The 18137-nt window shown below is 50.2% G+C and overlaps 1 protein-coding gene across 2 annotated transcripts in view; it reads left to right on the forward strand.

Moving 5' to 3' along the window:
• TRPV3 (transient receptor potential cation channel subfamily V member 3) overlaps positions 1 to 15791 on the forward strand; it is a 31264-nt gene extending 15473 nt beyond the window's left edge. The window contains exons 8-18 of one of the 2 annotated variants that reach the window (XM_006079709.3): positions 178 to 458; positions 3688 to 3864; positions 4791 to 4949; positions 5668 to 5769; positions 6806 to 6879; positions 8778 to 8943; positions 10797 to 10863; positions 12366 to 12640; positions 13823 to 13935; positions 14485 to 14564; positions 14801 to 15791. In XM_006079709.3, coding sequence (XP_006079771.3) covers positions 178 to 458; positions 3688 to 3864; positions 4791 to 4949; positions 5668 to 5769; positions 6806 to 6879; positions 8778 to 8943; positions 10797 to 10863; positions 12366 to 12640; positions 13823 to 13935; positions 14485 to 14564; positions 14801 to 14898 — 1592 coding nt within the window. In that variant the 3' untranslated portion in view covers positions 14899 to 15791. The remainder of the gene's footprint in view (positions 1 to 177; positions 459 to 3687; positions 3865 to 4790; positions 4950 to 5667; positions 5770 to 6805; positions 6880 to 8777; positions 8944 to 10796; positions 10864 to 12365; positions 12641 to 13822; positions 13936 to 14484; positions 14565 to 14800) is intronic. The other variant, XM_025280843.2, reaches the window with a different exon arrangement.
• Positions 15792 to 18137: the final 2346 nt, after the last annotated feature.

The raw sequence follows: 18137 nt of genomic DNA on the forward strand, positions 1-18137 counted from the left end.
AGGTTGAAACAATGATCCAACTTCAGTCTCCCACTCCCACTGAGATGGTCAGGAGAAGGCCCAGTCCTAGACCTTGGCGATCACCGTGATCGAAGGTCTGGATCTTAGATCTTGACTAAGATCCAAGTCAAGATCTGGCCCAGGAGAGAACCGAGCCCCTGTGCCCCTCTCCCTTAGGTGAGACACCCCTGGCCCTGGCAGCCTGTACCAACCAGCCCGAGATTGTGCAGATGCTGATGGAGAACGAGCAGACGGACATCACCTCACAGGACTCACGGGGAAACAACATCCTCCACGCCCTGGTGACCGTGGCCGAGGACTTCAAGACGCAGAACGACTTCGTCAAGCGCATGTACGACATGATCCTGCTGAGGAGCCGCACCTGGGAGCTGGAGACCACACGCAACAATGATGGCCTCACGCCCCTGCAGCTGGCCGCCAAGATGGGCAAGGCCGAGGTGGGCGAGGTGGGGGCAGGCGGGAGGGCACCAGGCACGGCCCCCCGGTGGCCCTTCTGTGGCTAAGCACACAGAGCCTTGGCCAGGCAGCTCGTGGGCCCACCCTCGGGACTTCAGGCCCTGACACTCTGGGTTTCTGTCTCCTGTCCTGGGACCCTGTCGCCTGGGCCAGGGTGGAGGAGCCTTAGGGCTGCAGTGATGTAAGCTCTGTGGCTGAGGATTCCTGTGTGGCAAGGTACTCACGCGGAGGCTGAGTGTCTGACCCTCAGAGCCTTCAGTCTCTAGTGAGGACAGGAGGCCCAGAATGTCTGCTCTGGATATAGAGCCAATGTGCTGCTTCTCCCCAACTCTGGGGAGATCCCAGGCTGTCTGTCAGGTTGAAACATGGAGCCAAGTCCCCAGTGGAGGATGCGGTGGCTGGTGGCCATTTGCGCCCTTGAGATGTGGGCCAAGAAACTCAGGTTAACTGGGAGCCTTGGTGAAGACTCAGCTGGGGAGGGCTTTTATCTCTCCAAGTGGCTGGAGCCGTGGCTTGGTCTGATTTCAAGGGCAGGACTCAGGTTGGGGCTGGGGTCATAGCAGAGCCTCTTCTGCCTTCATATCTTGAGCCCTGGGAGGGGACCAAGGCTCTGAGGAGGCTGCAAGGGGGTGCTGCTTGGGGGTGGGGGTGAGGTGGGGGAGAAGCTGTTGAGCAGCCCTGGTGGCACAGCTGTGCCAGCCTCAGGGCCGCTGCTGAGGGAGGCGCTGCCCCGAGGGCCTTGGGTCCCGTCCCAGTGCTCAGGGCTGGTGCCCACAAGGGACCTTTTCATTCTCTGTGGGAGGAAGGGGGAGGAAGAACAGCTTGGATAAAGGAACAATTGTGTGTATGCCTGCCTCCCTGGTCTCCTGCCCACCCCAAGGACACAGCTTCCTGGGGGCTTTGAGGAGGGTCAGATTGTGGTTGCCAAGTTGGAACTTTCTCCAAGGACCGCTGTGGCATGTGAGGTCCCTGGGGAGCCCAAGATGAAGCTTCCAGCATGCAGTCTGGCTCCATGACCCCCTGGTTCCCTGAAGGAAAATATGCCCTCCCCGTACCCCAACCACTCTTTGTCAGTCTTGGGGAATCCCCCGCAGCCTTCCCACTTCCCTTTTCTCCTTCACTCACTGTTCTTTGGACGTCTTTCTGGATGCTGCTCAAGTTGGTCACTGCTGGGAATAGAGATGCCTAGGACATGCTTAGGACACAGTCCCTGTCCTTGGATTCTTCTAGGCTGGGGTGCAGGAAGGGGAGACGTGCCCTGGCCCCAGAAGCTCCCTGCCTGGTCTGTAGAGACTAGGCTCTCGTGTGAGATGACGTGGGAATCCCATTGGGTCACGTGAGATCAGGGCCCTGACATTGTCTTCCCCATCAGGACTCTCTTCTTGGGCCTTGGGTTGGTGCCCCAGGAAGTCCTGCCACATCTTACGGTTCCCAGGACTCATTTTGGGGAACTAGTAAACTCTCCATCTCGCCTGGACTTTGGGACCATCCAGGAAGCTTTACAACATGCAGATGACTGGGTGTCCCCACCCTCAGAGATCTGGATTGAATTAGTCAGTGGTGTGGGAATTTTAAATTGACCTAGTAACTCTAACATTCAGCAGAGAGTGAGGCTAGCTGACCCAGGTTTCACGAATCTCTCTGAAAAAGCCTGGTGGCTTCTTGTGTGTTATTTGCTCAGTCATATCTGACTCTGCAACCCTGTGGACTATAGCCCACCAGGCTCTCTGTCCAGGGAATTCTCCAGGCAAGAATACTGGAGTGGGTAGCCATACCCTTCTTTGGGTATACCCTTTAGCCATACCCTTCTTCCCGACCCAGGGATCGAACCTCCTGGATTGCAGGCAGATTCTTTTACTGTCACACCAGTTCCACTGGTGGCTCAGAGGTTAAAGCGCCTGCCTCCAATGTGGGAGGCCTGCGTTCGATCCCTGGGTCGGGAAGATTCCCTGGAGAAGGAAATGGCAACCCACTCCAGTATTCTTGCCTGGAGAATCCCATGATTGGAGGAGACTGGTAGGCTACAGTCCATGGGGTTGCAAAGAGTTGGACACGACTGACTGACTTCACTTTCACTTTCTATTACTGTCTGAGCCACCAGGGAAGCCCTGGTGCTTCTTAATTTTTCAAAAAAATTTAATATTTTAATCTTCTTTTAACTGTGCCATGCGGCATGTGGGGTCTTAATTCCCTGACCAGGGATCAAACTGTCATAAGAGTGTATGTTCCTCGGTTCTTTGTCTCGTCACAACAAAGATTTGGAGTGATGGACATTATAGCCCCCTTGGCATGTCACAGCTCTTGGGTCTTGGATAGACTGTGTTATAGCTCTTGTTAGACAAATCAGTGCTACAGCTCAGTGTTACAGCTCTATTTTATTAGAAGATAGCAGGAAAATCCATCTCTGAGGCGTGAGGACACGTCGATCCAAAGATGCGAGGAGAAGAGCGCTCCAGCGCATGGGAGAGAGAGAGAGCTAGCTAGTTCCTCTTTTTATATGTTTATCTCTCCCTGGGCTTGTCCTATGTAAATTGGGCCAGCCAGGAGTGTTATTTGTTTTACCTGAGGTCCTCACTCCGGTCCTCGGACCTTCTTTTGTCCTATTTTCACGAGCTTTTCCCTTCTTTGTCTTTTAGCCACCGCCATTTTGGACTCCTTTTTCCTATTCTACCTGCCTAGCAAAACCCATGCCCCTGTGTTGGAAGCTCAATCTAGAACACTAGATTGCCCAGGAATTCCCAAGGCTGGTGTCTTGCACCGGTCCCTGACTGGCCAGGGCAGTGAGCCTCAATTGGCAGGGTCTTGACTGAGACCCTGAGAGTGGGATGTGAAAGCTGGAGAAACTTCTAACTCAAGCTCAGGTCAAACAGAAATTACTTCTCAAAATGGTCAGTTCCTAGATTTTTCCCTGAACAGACTCCCCAGCCGGTGGAAGGATCTGTGAGCTGATTGTGCAACTCTCTGAAGTGTGCAAAGGGCCTTCACCCCTTTGTCTCTGGTACTCACAGTCTCTGGTGCAACGCACAGGTCAGCAAGCTTTGTACTCATTCCACAGATAAAGCGGGGCCCAGGGGTCACAGCAACACGCGCTCGGCCAGGCTCTCGGGGGAGACTCTTCCCAGGCCCTGTCTGTTGTGGGGGTGGAGGGCCAAGCTGTGCTGGCCCGGGCCCTGTCCACTGGCTGACAGTTGTTCCTCTTCCTGTCCCCAGATCCTGAAGTACATTCTCAGCCGTGAGATCAAGGACAAGCGGCTTCGGAGCCTGTCCAGGAAGTTCACTGACTGGGCGTACGGGCCCGTGTCATCCTCGCTGTACGACCTCACCAACGTGGACACCACGACCGACAACTCTGTGCTGGAGATCATCGTCTACAACACCAACATCGACGTGGGTCTCCCGGCTGGGCTGGGGGATGACAGGAGGCGGCAGGCTGGGACTCAGGCCAGGGGCCCTGGGAGGCCCCATTCTACTCGCTGGATGTGTCTGCCACCCCCGTGCCTTAGCCTCAGTGGGTGGGGCAGGTGCTGGGGACACCTGTTCCCAGCTGACCCTGTGGAGGGGTCTCCTGGCCCCATGTTCCTGGGCAGGGTGGGGGTGGGGGTGTAGATCTTCTCCATCTTGTTTCCCCCCAACTCCTCTTATTGGTTCCTTATGGCTGAGCTTAGAATCCCCTCGTCCCCAAACCTGGCCTCAAATGGGGGTCAGGGAGTGTACAGCTGGAGCAATCAGGGGGGTCTTTCTGGAGGAGGCAAGGCAGGGAGGTCAGTGAAGCTGAAGAAGGAAAGAAAGGATCAGCTCAGTGGGAAGTTTTTTGCTCTTGGGGGAACAGAGGCAACACATCTTTTATATTTTACCAAGACTTGTGCCTCCCAGAGCCTGCCTTGCTTGGGGTCTCCCTGGCCTCTCACAGCAGCCTGACTGGTAGGGCAGGGGTTGAAATCAGTTTTTATGGAAGAGGACAATGAGGCCCAGAAAGGGTCAAGGGTTTTCCAAGGGTCACACAGTGAAGGGGGGTCCAGGAGGGGCCAGAACCCCAGTCGTGGCCCTGGCCCCACTTCTAGCCCTCACTCCCCACCGTGCATCAGATCCTCTTGCCAAAAGCACCAGGCTCCTGTGGCGTTTGGCTATGCCTGGTTGCACTGGGGCCTCAGGAGCTGGAAATTACCCTCCCAACACTTCCAGCCAAACCAGTTCATTGGCCCCTTCTGCCGAGGGCACTGCTGACTCCGAGTTCCCTTTGAAATGAGGGCCCTTTGAAAATGGTCCCTCCCTCCCTCTCATCTCCTTGGTGACCGGTGCTGTTCTGTCCCCAGAACCGGCACGAGATGTTGACCCTGGAGCCCCTGCACACGCTGCTGCATATGAAGTGGAAGAAGTTCGCCAAGTACATGTTCTTCCTGTCCTTCTGCTTCTATTTCTTCTACAACATCACCCTGACCCTCGTCTCTTACTACCGCCCCCGCGAGGAGGAGGTATGTTGGGCCCCTTGAAGTGGGGGATGAGGTGGTTAGAGCTGCAGGAGATGGGATCCACCCCACGTGCATATGGGGAAACTGAGGCCCAGAGAAGCCAAGAGATTTGCGTGGGGTCTCCCGATTGCCACGCTTTACAGTGTCTTGGACATGGAATACGTCTCCAGCCCTGAATGGAGCTCAACCCCAGGTGCTTAGTCCCAGGCGGACCCCTGCTGAGGGAGGCTCAGGGAATTGGGAGCCCCAGGCCCGGCCCAGGCTCCAGGTCTCAATCTGGAGCTGATTGGGTGTTTCGGTTGTGGGAGGAAATGCAAGGAGGTGGAGGTCACTTGGAGAAGCTTTCCCACCAATCTGGGACTCAGTTTCCTGTCCAGTCACATGAGGCACAGAGTCTTGGCTTTGACTGTGTGGTGGGGCTCTGTGAGTGTCTGGATACAGATGGGACAGACAAATGCCAAGAGGTATGAGGAAGTTGTTAGCATGGATTGAATCATGCTTCTCGCCGTAGAATCCTGCGTTCCCACTGCGGGTGGGGTAGGCAGGGGCTGGGGGCTGCCCTTCCTGCACTGGCCCTTACAGAGAACGGGCTTCATGCTGGCCTCTGGTCCAGCTCGAGGGCCCGGCATGCGTATGTGCATGGTCGCCCCAGGGGGGGTGCTACCCCTGCCTTCCTCACTCCGCACCCTGCACCTATCCATTCCTCTCCCTTCCTCCATAGGCCCTGCCACACCCCTTGGCCCTCACGCACAAGATGGGGTGGCTGCAGCTCTTAGGAAGGATGTTTGTGCTCATCTGGGCCATGTTCATTTCTGTGAAAGAGGTAAGTGGGTCACTGAACCCTCCTGGTCTGGCCTGCAAGGCAGGGGAGGGGGCAGGGGGCAGCAAGCTCTGTCTGCTACTGCTGCAGGGGGACTGTGGGGACTCGTTTCCTCTTTAACTTTAGATTTACATAAATAAGCAGGCTTATCCTACCTACTTCATGTATCCATCCCTCCATCCATCTGTCCATCTCTCTGCCATTTATCTACACTCCCAGCCACTCAGTGTCCCTCCCATCTTCACCTCCCCTCCACCCATCCACCCAATCATCTGCCATCTCTCATCCCCCCAACTGCTCATCCATCCATTCAGACACCTACCTATTGTCCTTCCATCCTTCATCCAACTGTCTTTCCATTTGTTTGTCAGTTGATCCATTCATCCATCCAACTGATGAATCAGCAGGTATATTCTGAACACCTTCAACCTGTGGGGCCCTGGGGGAGCTGATAGGGATGACGGAGTCTTCTGTCTTTGAGGTCATAGTCTGGTAGGAATTTCAGATGGACACAGATATCAAGACTGTAAGATAGACTGTGAAAAGGGCCTGATGTTGGGGTCAGACCCATGTTCAGAAGAGAGGTGACTTTTATTTGGGGATGGGGGAGGTTAGGAAGGCTGGAAGGTAGAGACGTCACCAACTGTGGTAGGGTGGGGTTGGCATGAGGACTCTGGGGAGAAGGTATTACAGGGCAGGTATGGGGAGCAGTGTACAAAGGCTCAGAGGCTGGGAGGCCAGGCCATATTCAGGGAATGGCAGGCAACTGTGTGGCCCTGCTGCTTTGTGGGTTCTGGAGTGATGATGGGGATGAAAGTAAGAGACGCAAGAAGACTGGGGGGAGCATCCACTCTTACCCTGGGGTTGTCTCTGTCCCCCTGGTACCAGTCCCTTTCCATATCCCTCACTTGGGCTCTGACTGGGCCTTCACACATTCCCCTGGTTCCTGAGTCTCAGTCCTGGGGAGATGCCCCCTTCCCCAGGTCTTCCGGCGACGGGCATGAAGAGGGGGCAGCTTTTCTTTCCTTTCTGGCCGCAGGGCATCGCAATCTTCCTGCTGAGACCGTCAGATCTGCAGTCCATTCTCTCTGATGCCTGGTTTCACTTTGTCTTGTAAGTAGGTCTGTCGCCTTGGTCACCACCTCACAGTCAGGGCCAAAGTCCTGTATGAGGACTGCTATGTCCCTCTGCAATGGCCACCCTACTGTGTCACCCTGTCCCAGTCCTTACACCAAGGCGTGTGGCCAGGGACCTCCTCCTCCCTTCTGTTGAGAGAGGCACAGAGGGGAGGGCCAGAAAACACTGGGACAGTGCCCACCATCTAGTCACAGAGAGAGCTGACTACACCCTGCCCCAGAGCCCTGGGGGGCAGGCAGCATAGAGAAAGCATGTTTATGTTTTAATGAAGGAACATTCCAAGCCAGTTCCTCCCAGCTGCTGTCTTGGACGCTGGCAGATCAGGGCTGGAAGGGACTTGAGAAATCACCCTGTCTGATCTCATGAAACTGAGGCACAGAGGAGGGAAGTGAATCACTGAGTCATGTGGAGCTTCGGGCATGTTGAAGCCAGCCCAGTGTCCCAGTCATCCTCACCCCAAGCTAGTCTGGGGTCAACTACTGTAGGCCCCAGTCAGAAAGCCCAGCTCAGCAGCTTCTCTGAATGAGGTCATGTGCAGCCGATGTCAGAGGATTACGTAACCCTGTCTCTAAACAACAGAAGGCTGATTCAGCATCGTGGCCGCATGAAAAGGAACAGGATCTGCGGCTTGGGGTGAAGCACGTTGGGCTCCAGGGTTCTGTGGACCCCACCTAAGTCCCTCTTCTGAGCCTTTGGGTGGGTCTATAGCGCCTTGAATCTTGACCTGATGTTTCCAAATACCTATTTATTAATAGCTGTCTTATTAAGTAGGCATGTGCCTTCCAGAAGTATGAACCGAGTTCTCCATCCCCGTGGGCAGGTGGGGCACCCCGACACTGCAGTGAATGAATAGGCCAGGTGCAGTCCCGCCCATGGACACATGTGAGCCTGGCACCTTCAAGAAAGTGTGACAATCCCAGAGAAAGATCCATTTGTACCGCCGCTGGCTTTGGTGCAGATGAAAGGCCTTGTCCTGCTCGTCTCCTTCTCTGTTGTTTTCTTCGTGTGGAGGAAGGTGTTTAAAATGCTTCCTCACTTCAGCGCCAAATACACCGATCACCCAAATGTTTGCTTTTCACTGCACAAAATCGAGATTGACTGTGTCCCAACTTTAACTAGTTAGGTATTTCATAATTGCGGAGACTGCCTGATGCTATAAGCGAGAGAGGGTTTCTACCCAGATGTCTGCCTAACTGATGACAATGTTTAGGAGTAGGTTTTGATCTTGTATGTTTGGTGCATATTGTACTTTAAATTTTTAAAATTGTGGTTTAATGCGCGTAACATGAAAGTTAAACCATCTTAACCATTTTTAAGTTCAGTACTGTTAGGTACATTTGCATTGGTGTGCAATCTCCTTTTAGCATATCTATTACATGGCATGTCTTGTAGTTTTTTAAAAGACTTCTCAAAGTAGGTTATGGGGGACTTTTGTTATGATTGACATTTGAGTATACATGTTGTCAGCTTTGTCATTTTGATTAAAAATGGAATCTTTCACTGCATCCTTCGTCTACTCCAGAGTTCCTCAATCTCTGTGGGAATCACAAGTCACATGGGTGATTTAAAAAACATCCAGCCTCCTGGCAACCACCCTGGGCCATCTGAACCAAAATCTATTGGGCCCTGGGGAACTCTGTCTTTAAAAAGTCCTTGTCAACTGCAACCAGCCCTGACTTGCATCTGGCAATGCAGTCTGCAAAGCTGGGTTTTAGACGTGGTCCAGCACGTCTGGGGCAGCCTCAGCTGTCTCTTCAGTACCACCTACCAGGGTCATTGTTCAGGGTTTAAGGGAGGTTGGAGGGTTTGGACATCTCTGCCGTGATGCTGAGGAGAAGTAAGTAAGGCCCTTGTTTCCTGTGTCTCCTGAACAGTTTTGCCCAAGCTGTGCTTGTGATACTGTCTGTCTTCTTGTACTTGTTTGCCTACAAAGAGTACCTTGCCTGCCTCGTGCTGGCCATGGCCCTGGGCTGGGCGAACATGCTCTACTACACGCGGGGGTTCCAGTCCATGGGCATGTACAGCGTCATGATCCAGAAGGTGCGTTGGGGATGCTGAGCATCAGAGATGGGCAGGGAGGGGCCCCTCAGAGAAGGCCCACTCTTCAGATGGGGAAACTGAGGTCTGGAGAGGAAAAGAGACTCACCTAAGGGACAGGCCACTGCTCTTTCTCTCAGATGTCATGGTCTCCCTTTGCCCTTGTTCACGGTCTTGGAGGAAAAATATGCACGTATAATATATGTTTATTTTAGATGTTTACCATATAGAGGATGGTGTAGCATGCAAGTTACAAATAATAATAAAATATGCAATACTTTTTTGTTGTAAATTCCACATGGCTAGTTGAATCTCACCAAATAATTTGTTGATTTTGGTTTAACTCGTATCTGTTCCCAACCTATGGTTGCAATTGACAAGTGAACATTGTGCCAATATAAATATTGCCTGAAATTTTCCTTTGCTTTTTAAAAATAAATAATTAATTAAAATATTTTTTGGGGGGCTGTGCATGGACTTTCTCTAGTTGCAGTGAGCGGGAGCTAGTCTCTAGTTTGGTGTGAGGGTTCCTCATTGCGGTGGCTTTTCTTGTGGAGTACCAGCTCTAGGGCACGCAAGCTTCGGTGGTTGTGGTATGTGGGCTCAGCAGCTGTGGCTCGTGGGCTCTAGAGCGTGGGCTCAGTAGTTCTGTCGCACGAGCTTAGTTGCTCCACGGCATGTGGGATCTTCCAGGATCAGGGATCGAACCTAGGTCCTCTGCATTGGCGAGTGGATTCCTATGCACTGTACCACCAGGGAAGTCCTTTCCTTTGCTCTAAGGAGGAAGATGAAAAGGAAACAATGAAGACGTGTTGAAATTGAATTTGTTTGTCAGTGATGCTGAGACACGTATTTGCTGAATTGAATAATAGTTTTCAAATACTAGAAGAATATTTCATCAATGTTTTTGTACTATTCACAATATAACAGCCACAGATAGGATATATTTTTAAAGTTTTATCTGCCTTAACATTTTTTCCATCATTGTCTTAGGTCCAGATCTAGACAATCAACAGTCTTTGACTTGTAGCTTTCACCAGTTTCTATAGCGTAAATCACCCACCATGGCTGGTTTCCAGTTACCAATATGAGTACAGAATGGGGCAAGGATGCACAGTAAAGCATCATTATGTAGTGTTTCCAACATATGGCTACAATAGATGGAAATAGCCTTAAAATTCTAGGTAATTGTTAGGACTTCCCTGGCAGTCCAGTGGTTAGGACTCTGGGCTTTCACTATGGAGGACGTGATTTCAATCTCTGATCCAGAAACTAAGATCCTGCAAGCCACATGGAGTGGCCAAAAAAGAAAAAAAAAAAAGCCTAAATAATTGTAAAATGTAGTAAAGTCATTTGGAAGTGATGTTTTGACTACTTATTATCTTTGTTTCTAATGTAATTTATTTAATTATGTTTACACAATCCAATTCTTAGTCATGGCTTGTTTAGCAACCAGCTCAGGAAATTCACGAGAGTGTGACAGTCAGCTCTTGTGAGCTGGTGTGAGCAGGCCCCAGCACACGGCCACTTCCAGGAAGCGTGAGGATTCTTGGTGTGAGATTCTATGAGGAGAGGTGCTGATGTGCAGCCTGTATTAGCAAGGACAGAAACAGACTGTGTTGTATGAGGGAGGAGGGTGGAGAGGATGAATAGAAGAGTCTTTCTGGAACAGGTGGGCCCAGTGCTGAGCTGTGGAGGGCGCGTCAGGAGGATCCAGGGAGGGTCACGGAAGAGTGGCCCAAGTGAATGAGGGCATGGTTGGGGTGCAAATCCGGGAGACAGTGGGAAGCAGGAGATCAATCTATAGCGAATATGTACTCAAACCTTACCCTTGAATCGTGTTTCTTTCTTTGTAGGTCATTTTGCATGATGTTCTGAAGTTCTTGTTTGTATATATCGTGTTCTTACTTGGATTTGGAGTAGGTAAATAATTTACAAATAATAGCAACTGCCACATTTGTAAAGCTTTTATATAGACATTAGCATGACAGAGCATGCAGGAGCCTCAGCAACAATTATATCGGTCACCAGTGGAATGCTCACCGTGATCAGCATTTCCCAATGATTATCTGTGTGAAGAGCCGGCTCACTGGAAAAGACCCTGGTGCTAGGAAAGATTGAGGGCAAGAGGAGAAGTGGGTGGCAGAGGATGAGATGCTTAGATAACATCACTGACTCAATGGACATGAGTTTGAGCAAACTCCAGGAGTTAGTGAAGGACAGGGAAGCCTGGCATGCTGCAGTTCATGGGGTCACAAGAGTCAGACACAACTTAGCAACTGAGCAGCAATAACAATGATTATCTCCTTACTTCTCACAATGTATTGACCAAGGCAGGAGTCATCATCATCTCTGATCATAAGAGAACTGAGGCTTAGAGACGCCAGGATTTGACGAGGTCGCTTTTATCCGACCACACTGTGTGGTATGCCTCCCACCTTCACATCATCATATATGTCCATCTCAGCTTCGGATAGGTTTGGCAGGTGTTTTTGGCTCAAACTGAGAGACAGGGAAGCTAAAGTTTGCAGAAATGTGGTTGACAGTCTTTGAAAAATAGGAATAATGTATCGAGGTAACCTCCTTTGGCCCTCCACGTCATGTTACTGTCGTGGATTGCTTCAGATATATCTGTGAGAGCCTCTGGTCTGCTGGGGACCAGGGATGGGAAACCCTCTTAAAAACCTCTCTGTTTACAACAGAGGGAAAAGCACAACCTGATTTTGCTTCTAACCTCTGCCTGAAGAGATATGATTTTGTTTTCCCAAGCCAGTTCTTTTCCCCAGTTATCACAGGCATTTGAAACTAGGCAGCTGATTCCATCTGTCTGGTACCTTTTCTGGGTCACAGTTTGCTTATTCATTTGCTCCTTCACTTGCTTGTTTATTCACCCACCCATTTCCTCACTGATTAATTTGATCATCCATCCATCCATTCATTAAGTAATGGGCCACTGCTGTGGTGCATTGGGAAGAAAGAGCCTCAGGCTGTGACCAGAGAGCGTGCCACACAGCATTAGAAGGAGACTCAGGACCTGCCAGTCTTGGGAGAGACAACCCAGGCTACTGGAAGTTGGGAGCTCCAAGCCTGGTTGAGGAGCCAGGGACATACAGATTATAGATTATAATTTTCAACTCTGCAAACCCTTGATTGGTCAAGGGCTGAACGGTGGGGTAGCGAAGGGAGAGAAGAGTTTGGGCTTTGTTTGGCAGAAAGGTCTTTCTGCAGTCATTCAAGGCAGAACACCAGCCTGATGAGGCTTCTGGAGGAACTGAGGCTGGAGATGCGATTTCAATAACCAGAGAGAGGAAGACAGCAGTGTGTGTGTGCATGTGTGCATGTGTGTACGTGCAGGTATGCACGAGTTCACTGAGTAATTAACCGGACAGAGAGGCTGCAGAGAACACCCTGTTATGTCCTCACAGCTCTGGCCTCGCTGATTGAGAAGTGCCCCAAGAGCCATGAGAACTGCAGCTCCTACGGCAGCTTCAGCGACGCAGTGCTGGAACTCTTCAAGCTCACCATAGGCCTGGGTGACCTGAACATCCAGCAGAACTCCAAGTACCCCATCCTCTTCCTATTCCTGCTCATCACCTACGTCATCCTCACCTTCGTCCTCCTCCTCAACATGCTCATAGCCCTGATGGGGGAGACGGTGGAGAACGTCTCCAAGGAGAGTGAGCGCATCTGGCGCCTTCAGGTGAGCCTGGCAGAGTCCCCTCTCTGTGTGTGTGGGGGGATCCTGTCATGGGGACTCAGTTCAGCACATGGAACCCGTGGATCTAGGCTGGGGCCTGGAAACCTGCATAAGCTCCCTGTGCTTGGCCAGGTTCGAGGAAAGTAGGTTCCTGGAGTAAAGGGTCCAGGGAGTGTGGCTGGACAATGGCGTGTGTGAGAGGTACTCAGGCTTATGGCTGTGCTCTGCTTAGAGTCAATGGTGTGATATGTGGGTGTTGAGGGTATGGGACAATGGAGGTGACAATTCTGCTTCCCTCCAATAGTCCTTATATGCTGTGGGCCTTACACACTGGGGACCCTAACCCACAGAATGGCCCAGGCATGGGAGAGGCCTGGCAGCCATGCCTCACGACAGACGGTGTTGAAACCGGGTTGAAGAAGGTGAGAATTCCTTCTTGCAGAGCTACTTGGGAAAGAGGGAGCAGCTTTCTTCTGTGACCTCAGAGGCAGAAAGGGGACATATGGGGAACAAGAGGGAGAAAAGCTTTGATCTGATACAAGGAAGTTACTAATTGTTAGGGCCTTCTTAATGGATTGTCAATAATACCCAGGGGAGATTAGACAAATTATGGTTGGGAAAATCGCTGAGGGGATTCCCAGCCTGAGATGGAATAGGACTGTGTGATGTCTGAACCTCCTTTCACCACAGGAGCTCAGAATCCTACCTTTCAGTTAGGAAACTCTGGACTCTCATAAACATAGTTTGTGTGATGTTTAAAATAATTTTAACACCTTTCCCAAACTTACTGGGCTTTCTTTTCTTTCATTTTTTAAAAGTCTTTGTTGAATTTGTTACAATATTGCTTCTGTATTATGTGGTTTTTTTTGGCCTTGAGGCCTGTGGGATCTTAACTCCCCAACCAGGGATTGAACCCATACCCCCTGCATTGGAAGGCGAAGTCTTAACCCCTGGACCATCGGGGAAGACCCTGGGTTTTTGAATTCTGTAGGTTAGCCAGATCCTCAGGATCGATGCATTAAATAAGCATTCTGTGCAGGTGGAGTGGGCTGTTTGGTGGTGTGTGTGTGTTCTTGTGTGTGCGAGTTCTTGTTTGTGTGTGTACGTGTGTGGGCACACCCACACTCATGCGGCGCCCCGGCGCTGGCTCCTTGGTGACACACTTAGGCTCCTTTGTGTTCCCAGAGAGCCAGGACCATCTTGGAGTTTGAGAAAATATTACCAGAATGGCTGAGGAGCAGATTCCGGATGGGGGAGCTGTGTAAAGTGGCAGAGGACGATTTCCGGCTGTGTTTGCGGTAACAGAGGGAGGGGGGCACTTTGCTGGTGCTCTTTGGGTGGGTGAAGAGACATGCGGTGTGAATGTTAGTGAAGCTGTGCTGCCATTTGCTTGTTGGACCATGGCCATGGTCTGTTCTGCCTCCTCAGAAGATGGAGTTTGCTTGTTTGGGGTCGCTGGCCCTGGGACAGGCTTCCTGAGCCTCAGAAGGGAGAGGGGGGAGACTCTGCCCTTCTGGAGGTGCCTCTGTGGCTTCTTCCCGCCCAGTGCCTACCTTAGAAGAGATCTGCCAGCCTGGCACCCTTTGTCCTTCTGTTTCCCCTGTGTGGGTTCACAGGGGACCACTTATGTCTCTCTGAGTCCCATATCCTGGGAGGAGACTGATCCTGGAGGCCTGGAAAGATGTGCCCTTGGGCAAGTTTCAAGCCCCAGTAACACTGATATGGACACAAGAGTCAGGAGTGTTCCCGATCCTCATGGAGGACACCCCAAATGCGGTGCTAGTATATTTGTTTGTATTTCATGAAATGCGCTTGGGGAATAGTGAGAATGATTATCACACCCTCAGGATCAACGAGGTGAAGTGGACTGAATGGAAAACTCATGTCTCCTTCCTCAATGAAGATCCGGGGCCCGGGAGACGGACAGGTACCGCTGCTGTCAGGAAGCATGATGCCCACGCCTGCCTGACCATGTGACCCCGGGAGACCCTGATTTTCCCCATCTGTAAAGTGGGGGAGGAGGGTTGAACTAATCCCTTCCAGCTCTATCATTTTATAACCTGAGTTGGAAACATTTCTGAAAGTCAAGTGGTGGGCCAAGACCGACATGGAGGCACAACTTGTAGAGTGCTGTATTTGTAAAATAGTGTTTTGTCTTTAAAGCAGATTCCGACAAAATCCAAGATTCTTCCAGAAGCAACAGCAAAACCACCCTCAATGCATTTGAGGAAATAGATGAATTTCCGGAAACTTCAGTGTAAAAGCAGGACCCAGAGCTCATGTGCGTGTGGCCATCTGATGCTGGAGCCTGGGTGCTGGACGTGGCGCTGCATGCTTTGCAGAGCGATGGAGCCTGGCTCCACCTGCAGAGATGAGGAACGCACCCTCATGCTGAGCGGGTAGCTGAACCAAGGGGCAGTTGTCAGTTTGTCTGAGTGGGCAACACCCTGGAGTTTGTTATTTGGCAAAGAGCTTGTAAAAACCTTTGGCCAGCAGTCCTGAGCCTGGGAGTTCCAGGAGCCCTGAATCCTGGGTGAAGCTCCTGTGTTCACCAACTGCAGGTCGACTTGGCTGGGAGAGAGGATGGCAGGGCAGGGACAGGGGCCCAAGGAGCACAGAGAGGAGTTTTTCTTCTCCCAATGTCTTGACAATGTCTTGACAATGTCTTGACAGCCTCTAGCCCCAGCCCTAATATTCTACCATCTCCCCTACTGTGACTGGATCTCCTGAATTTAAGGGCCTCTTGATCCCATCCTAGAATGTACAGGGGACTGAGCTGAGCCTGGTATCCTGGGGTCAGAGAGGAATGAGCTTCTGGAATCTTCAGGGAGCAGGAAAACACCCTTGGAATAAGTGGCCTTGGTACTCAAGGCTCAGACTGTCTCCAACGGAGAGACAATTCTAGAAGCATAATTAACACAGGGTTTCTCTTTTCAGTAGAGAAAGGACATTTCCATTTTAAATGAAAATTACTTCAAATGAAGTGTGTGATTTTAAAAGCTGAGAAATAGATTTTAGGATTTGGGGGTTGGATGTAAGTATTATATACTTGGCCTCAAGGTGGCCAGAACAAGGACAAAAAGCTTTTCTTTACATACTTAAAACTACATGAGAAATGCCAGGCAGGTCCTGTGATCTGGGTGAAAGATCTTGGCTGGTTTCCTTGTCCCAGCCCTGGCACAGTGCAGGCTTCCAGGCTGGGATAGTGACTTCGTCTGAAACAGAAATAGCAGCTGCTCTATTTATATGGTCTTGAATCTCAGAGGTTACTCTTACACATCAGTATTTTTCATTGGAAGAATTTTACAGAATATCTGAAATGCTCTGGTATTCAATATTTTTTTTTAACTGTGAATTTTGAAGCAGAGGAGAAGGCATCTGAGGAGGAGCCAAGATATGGGGCTTATTTTTAGATTCTCATCCTCTGATTTTCTTCCCTGAAATTACTCAGTTTGGGGACAGAGATGAAGTAGAGAGAGTAGAAATGTTCCAGGTGACTCAAGTGTGTTAGTCCATCAGTCAGGTCCGTATCTTTGTGACCCCATGGACTGTAGCCCTCCAGGCTCCTCTGTTCATGGGATTCTCTAGGCAAGAATATTGGAGTGGGTAGCCATTCACTTCTCCAGAGGATCTTCCTGACCCAGAGAATGAACCCAGGTCTCCTGCATTGCAGGGGGATTCTTTACCATCTGAGCCAGTAGAGAAGTCCTATTGGAACCTAAACAACCAGAAAATCCACTCTGACTCAGTTGTCTGGTGAAAGATTTGTGTGGGATTTTTTTTTTTTTTAGTATAGTTGCCTTACAATGTCGTGTTAGTTTCTGCTGTGCAACAATGTGAATCAGCCATGAATATACATATATCCCCTCCCTTTTGAACCTCCTTCCTGCCCCCCACCCCCACATCCCACCCCTTTAGGTCATCACAGTCCTGTGGGATTTTCAAGGTGAAATTGTAATGCTATTAACCATGAAATTTAATTTTAAATGGCACAAAATCATTCAGCTTTTAGATAACTTGGCTGTTGGTTAGTTAATCTGACTAGAAGCAAACTAAGGAGTGTGGGCCACACAGTCCACTCCTGGCTCATTTCTCTGCTCTGGGCTCTCTGTGCACCAGCTTACTTGGGTGGGCAGAATCTTGGCCCTTGTGTCCCTGATGGGCTGGGTCAGGGACAGATGAGTCGAGGATGCAGCCTTGCAATCTGCAGTAGCCCCTGTACTCTCAGATGACCCAGGGAACTGCCCAGTGCTCCAAGCTGTAGTGGTCAGACCAGGTTCAGGTGTGAGCAGGGGAGGAAGGGGCTAGGCATGTTTCTTGCAGAAGGGAAAATTTAGGGGGATTATCACAGAGGCAGGAGGGCCAGATGTGTTGCAGATGAACAGAACTAGGGCCCAAAAGTTGGAAGCTTCAGGGAAAATGATTATGGTTCAATGTAGTCCAACAACTTCTTCAGATGTTATGTTTGGGGTTTTTTTTGGCCACACCCCCCAGAGCATTTACCATCTTCACTCGCAACCAGGGATTGAACCCATACTCCCTGCACTGGAAGCGTGAAGTTTTAAACACTGGACCTCCAGGGAAGTTGTGATACTGGGGATATTTAAGCAGAAGCTGGTTGAGCATATATGAGGGATATTGTTAAAGATCATCATCAGATGAACTTGAAGCTCCTTTTAGCCTGGAGAGTAGCATCCTGTATCTGGAATTAACTTCTTGCCTTTATCCTGAACAGATAGATATCTTGGTTTGAAGGGCAGCAACTCGGATACATGGCTCCGTGCTCTACTCTGTGCAGCTGGGAATTCAGAATTGTTTTGGTCTGGATATGCATGGATAAAACTGTATAACTCTTCACTTCCCACTTGGGAAGTTGGGAGGTTAGACAGAAGTCAATAACTGGATCTTTGTCTTCGTATGCATATGGAGACCTGTCTATGGATCTGGATCGAATTTGTTGGCAGGACCATTTTCTATACTGAATCTTCCTCCTGACAGTGGTGTCCCCCAAAGGCTTTTATCCTAGACGGTCTCAACCTAGGCAGGTTTTCCAAGGAAGGTGATGAGTCAAAGAGCATTGGTTTAAAAGGACCATTTCTCTTACTTGACACCTGGAGACCAAAGCTCCAAGAGGAAAGTGGACTTGTTCAAAGTCATGCGGGAGATTGTATCAGAGCTGTTGAAGCTGGAGTGTTCTGATTCTGGACCACAGATCACAGATGTCCTCCTGTGCGATTTTATTTTTTTGGCACAGTTCTTTGGTAAATTTGAGTCTGCTTTTGTGGTTGGCATGTGTCAGGGGATTAGGTTTTTTGCTCAGATGATTCATGCTGGCAGTCTGCATTGTCCCTGTGATCCCTATGATGGGTTTTTAAATTCAAATGTGTGCATACAGATGTGCACAAAACCACACACACATACACACACACCACACCACACTGAATCCACAGGTGTATAAGGATATCTTGAGTGATTCACATTTCACTAATTTAAAGGGAAT

The sequence above is a fragment of the Bubalus bubalis genome, chromosome 3 (genome assembly GCF_019923935.1).
Source record: "Bubalus bubalis isolate 160015118507 breed Murrah chromosome 3, NDDB_SH_1, whole genome shotgun sequence".
Classification (NCBI taxonomy): Eukaryota; Metazoa; Chordata; class Mammalia; order Artiodactyla; family Bovidae; genus Bubalus; species Bubalus bubalis.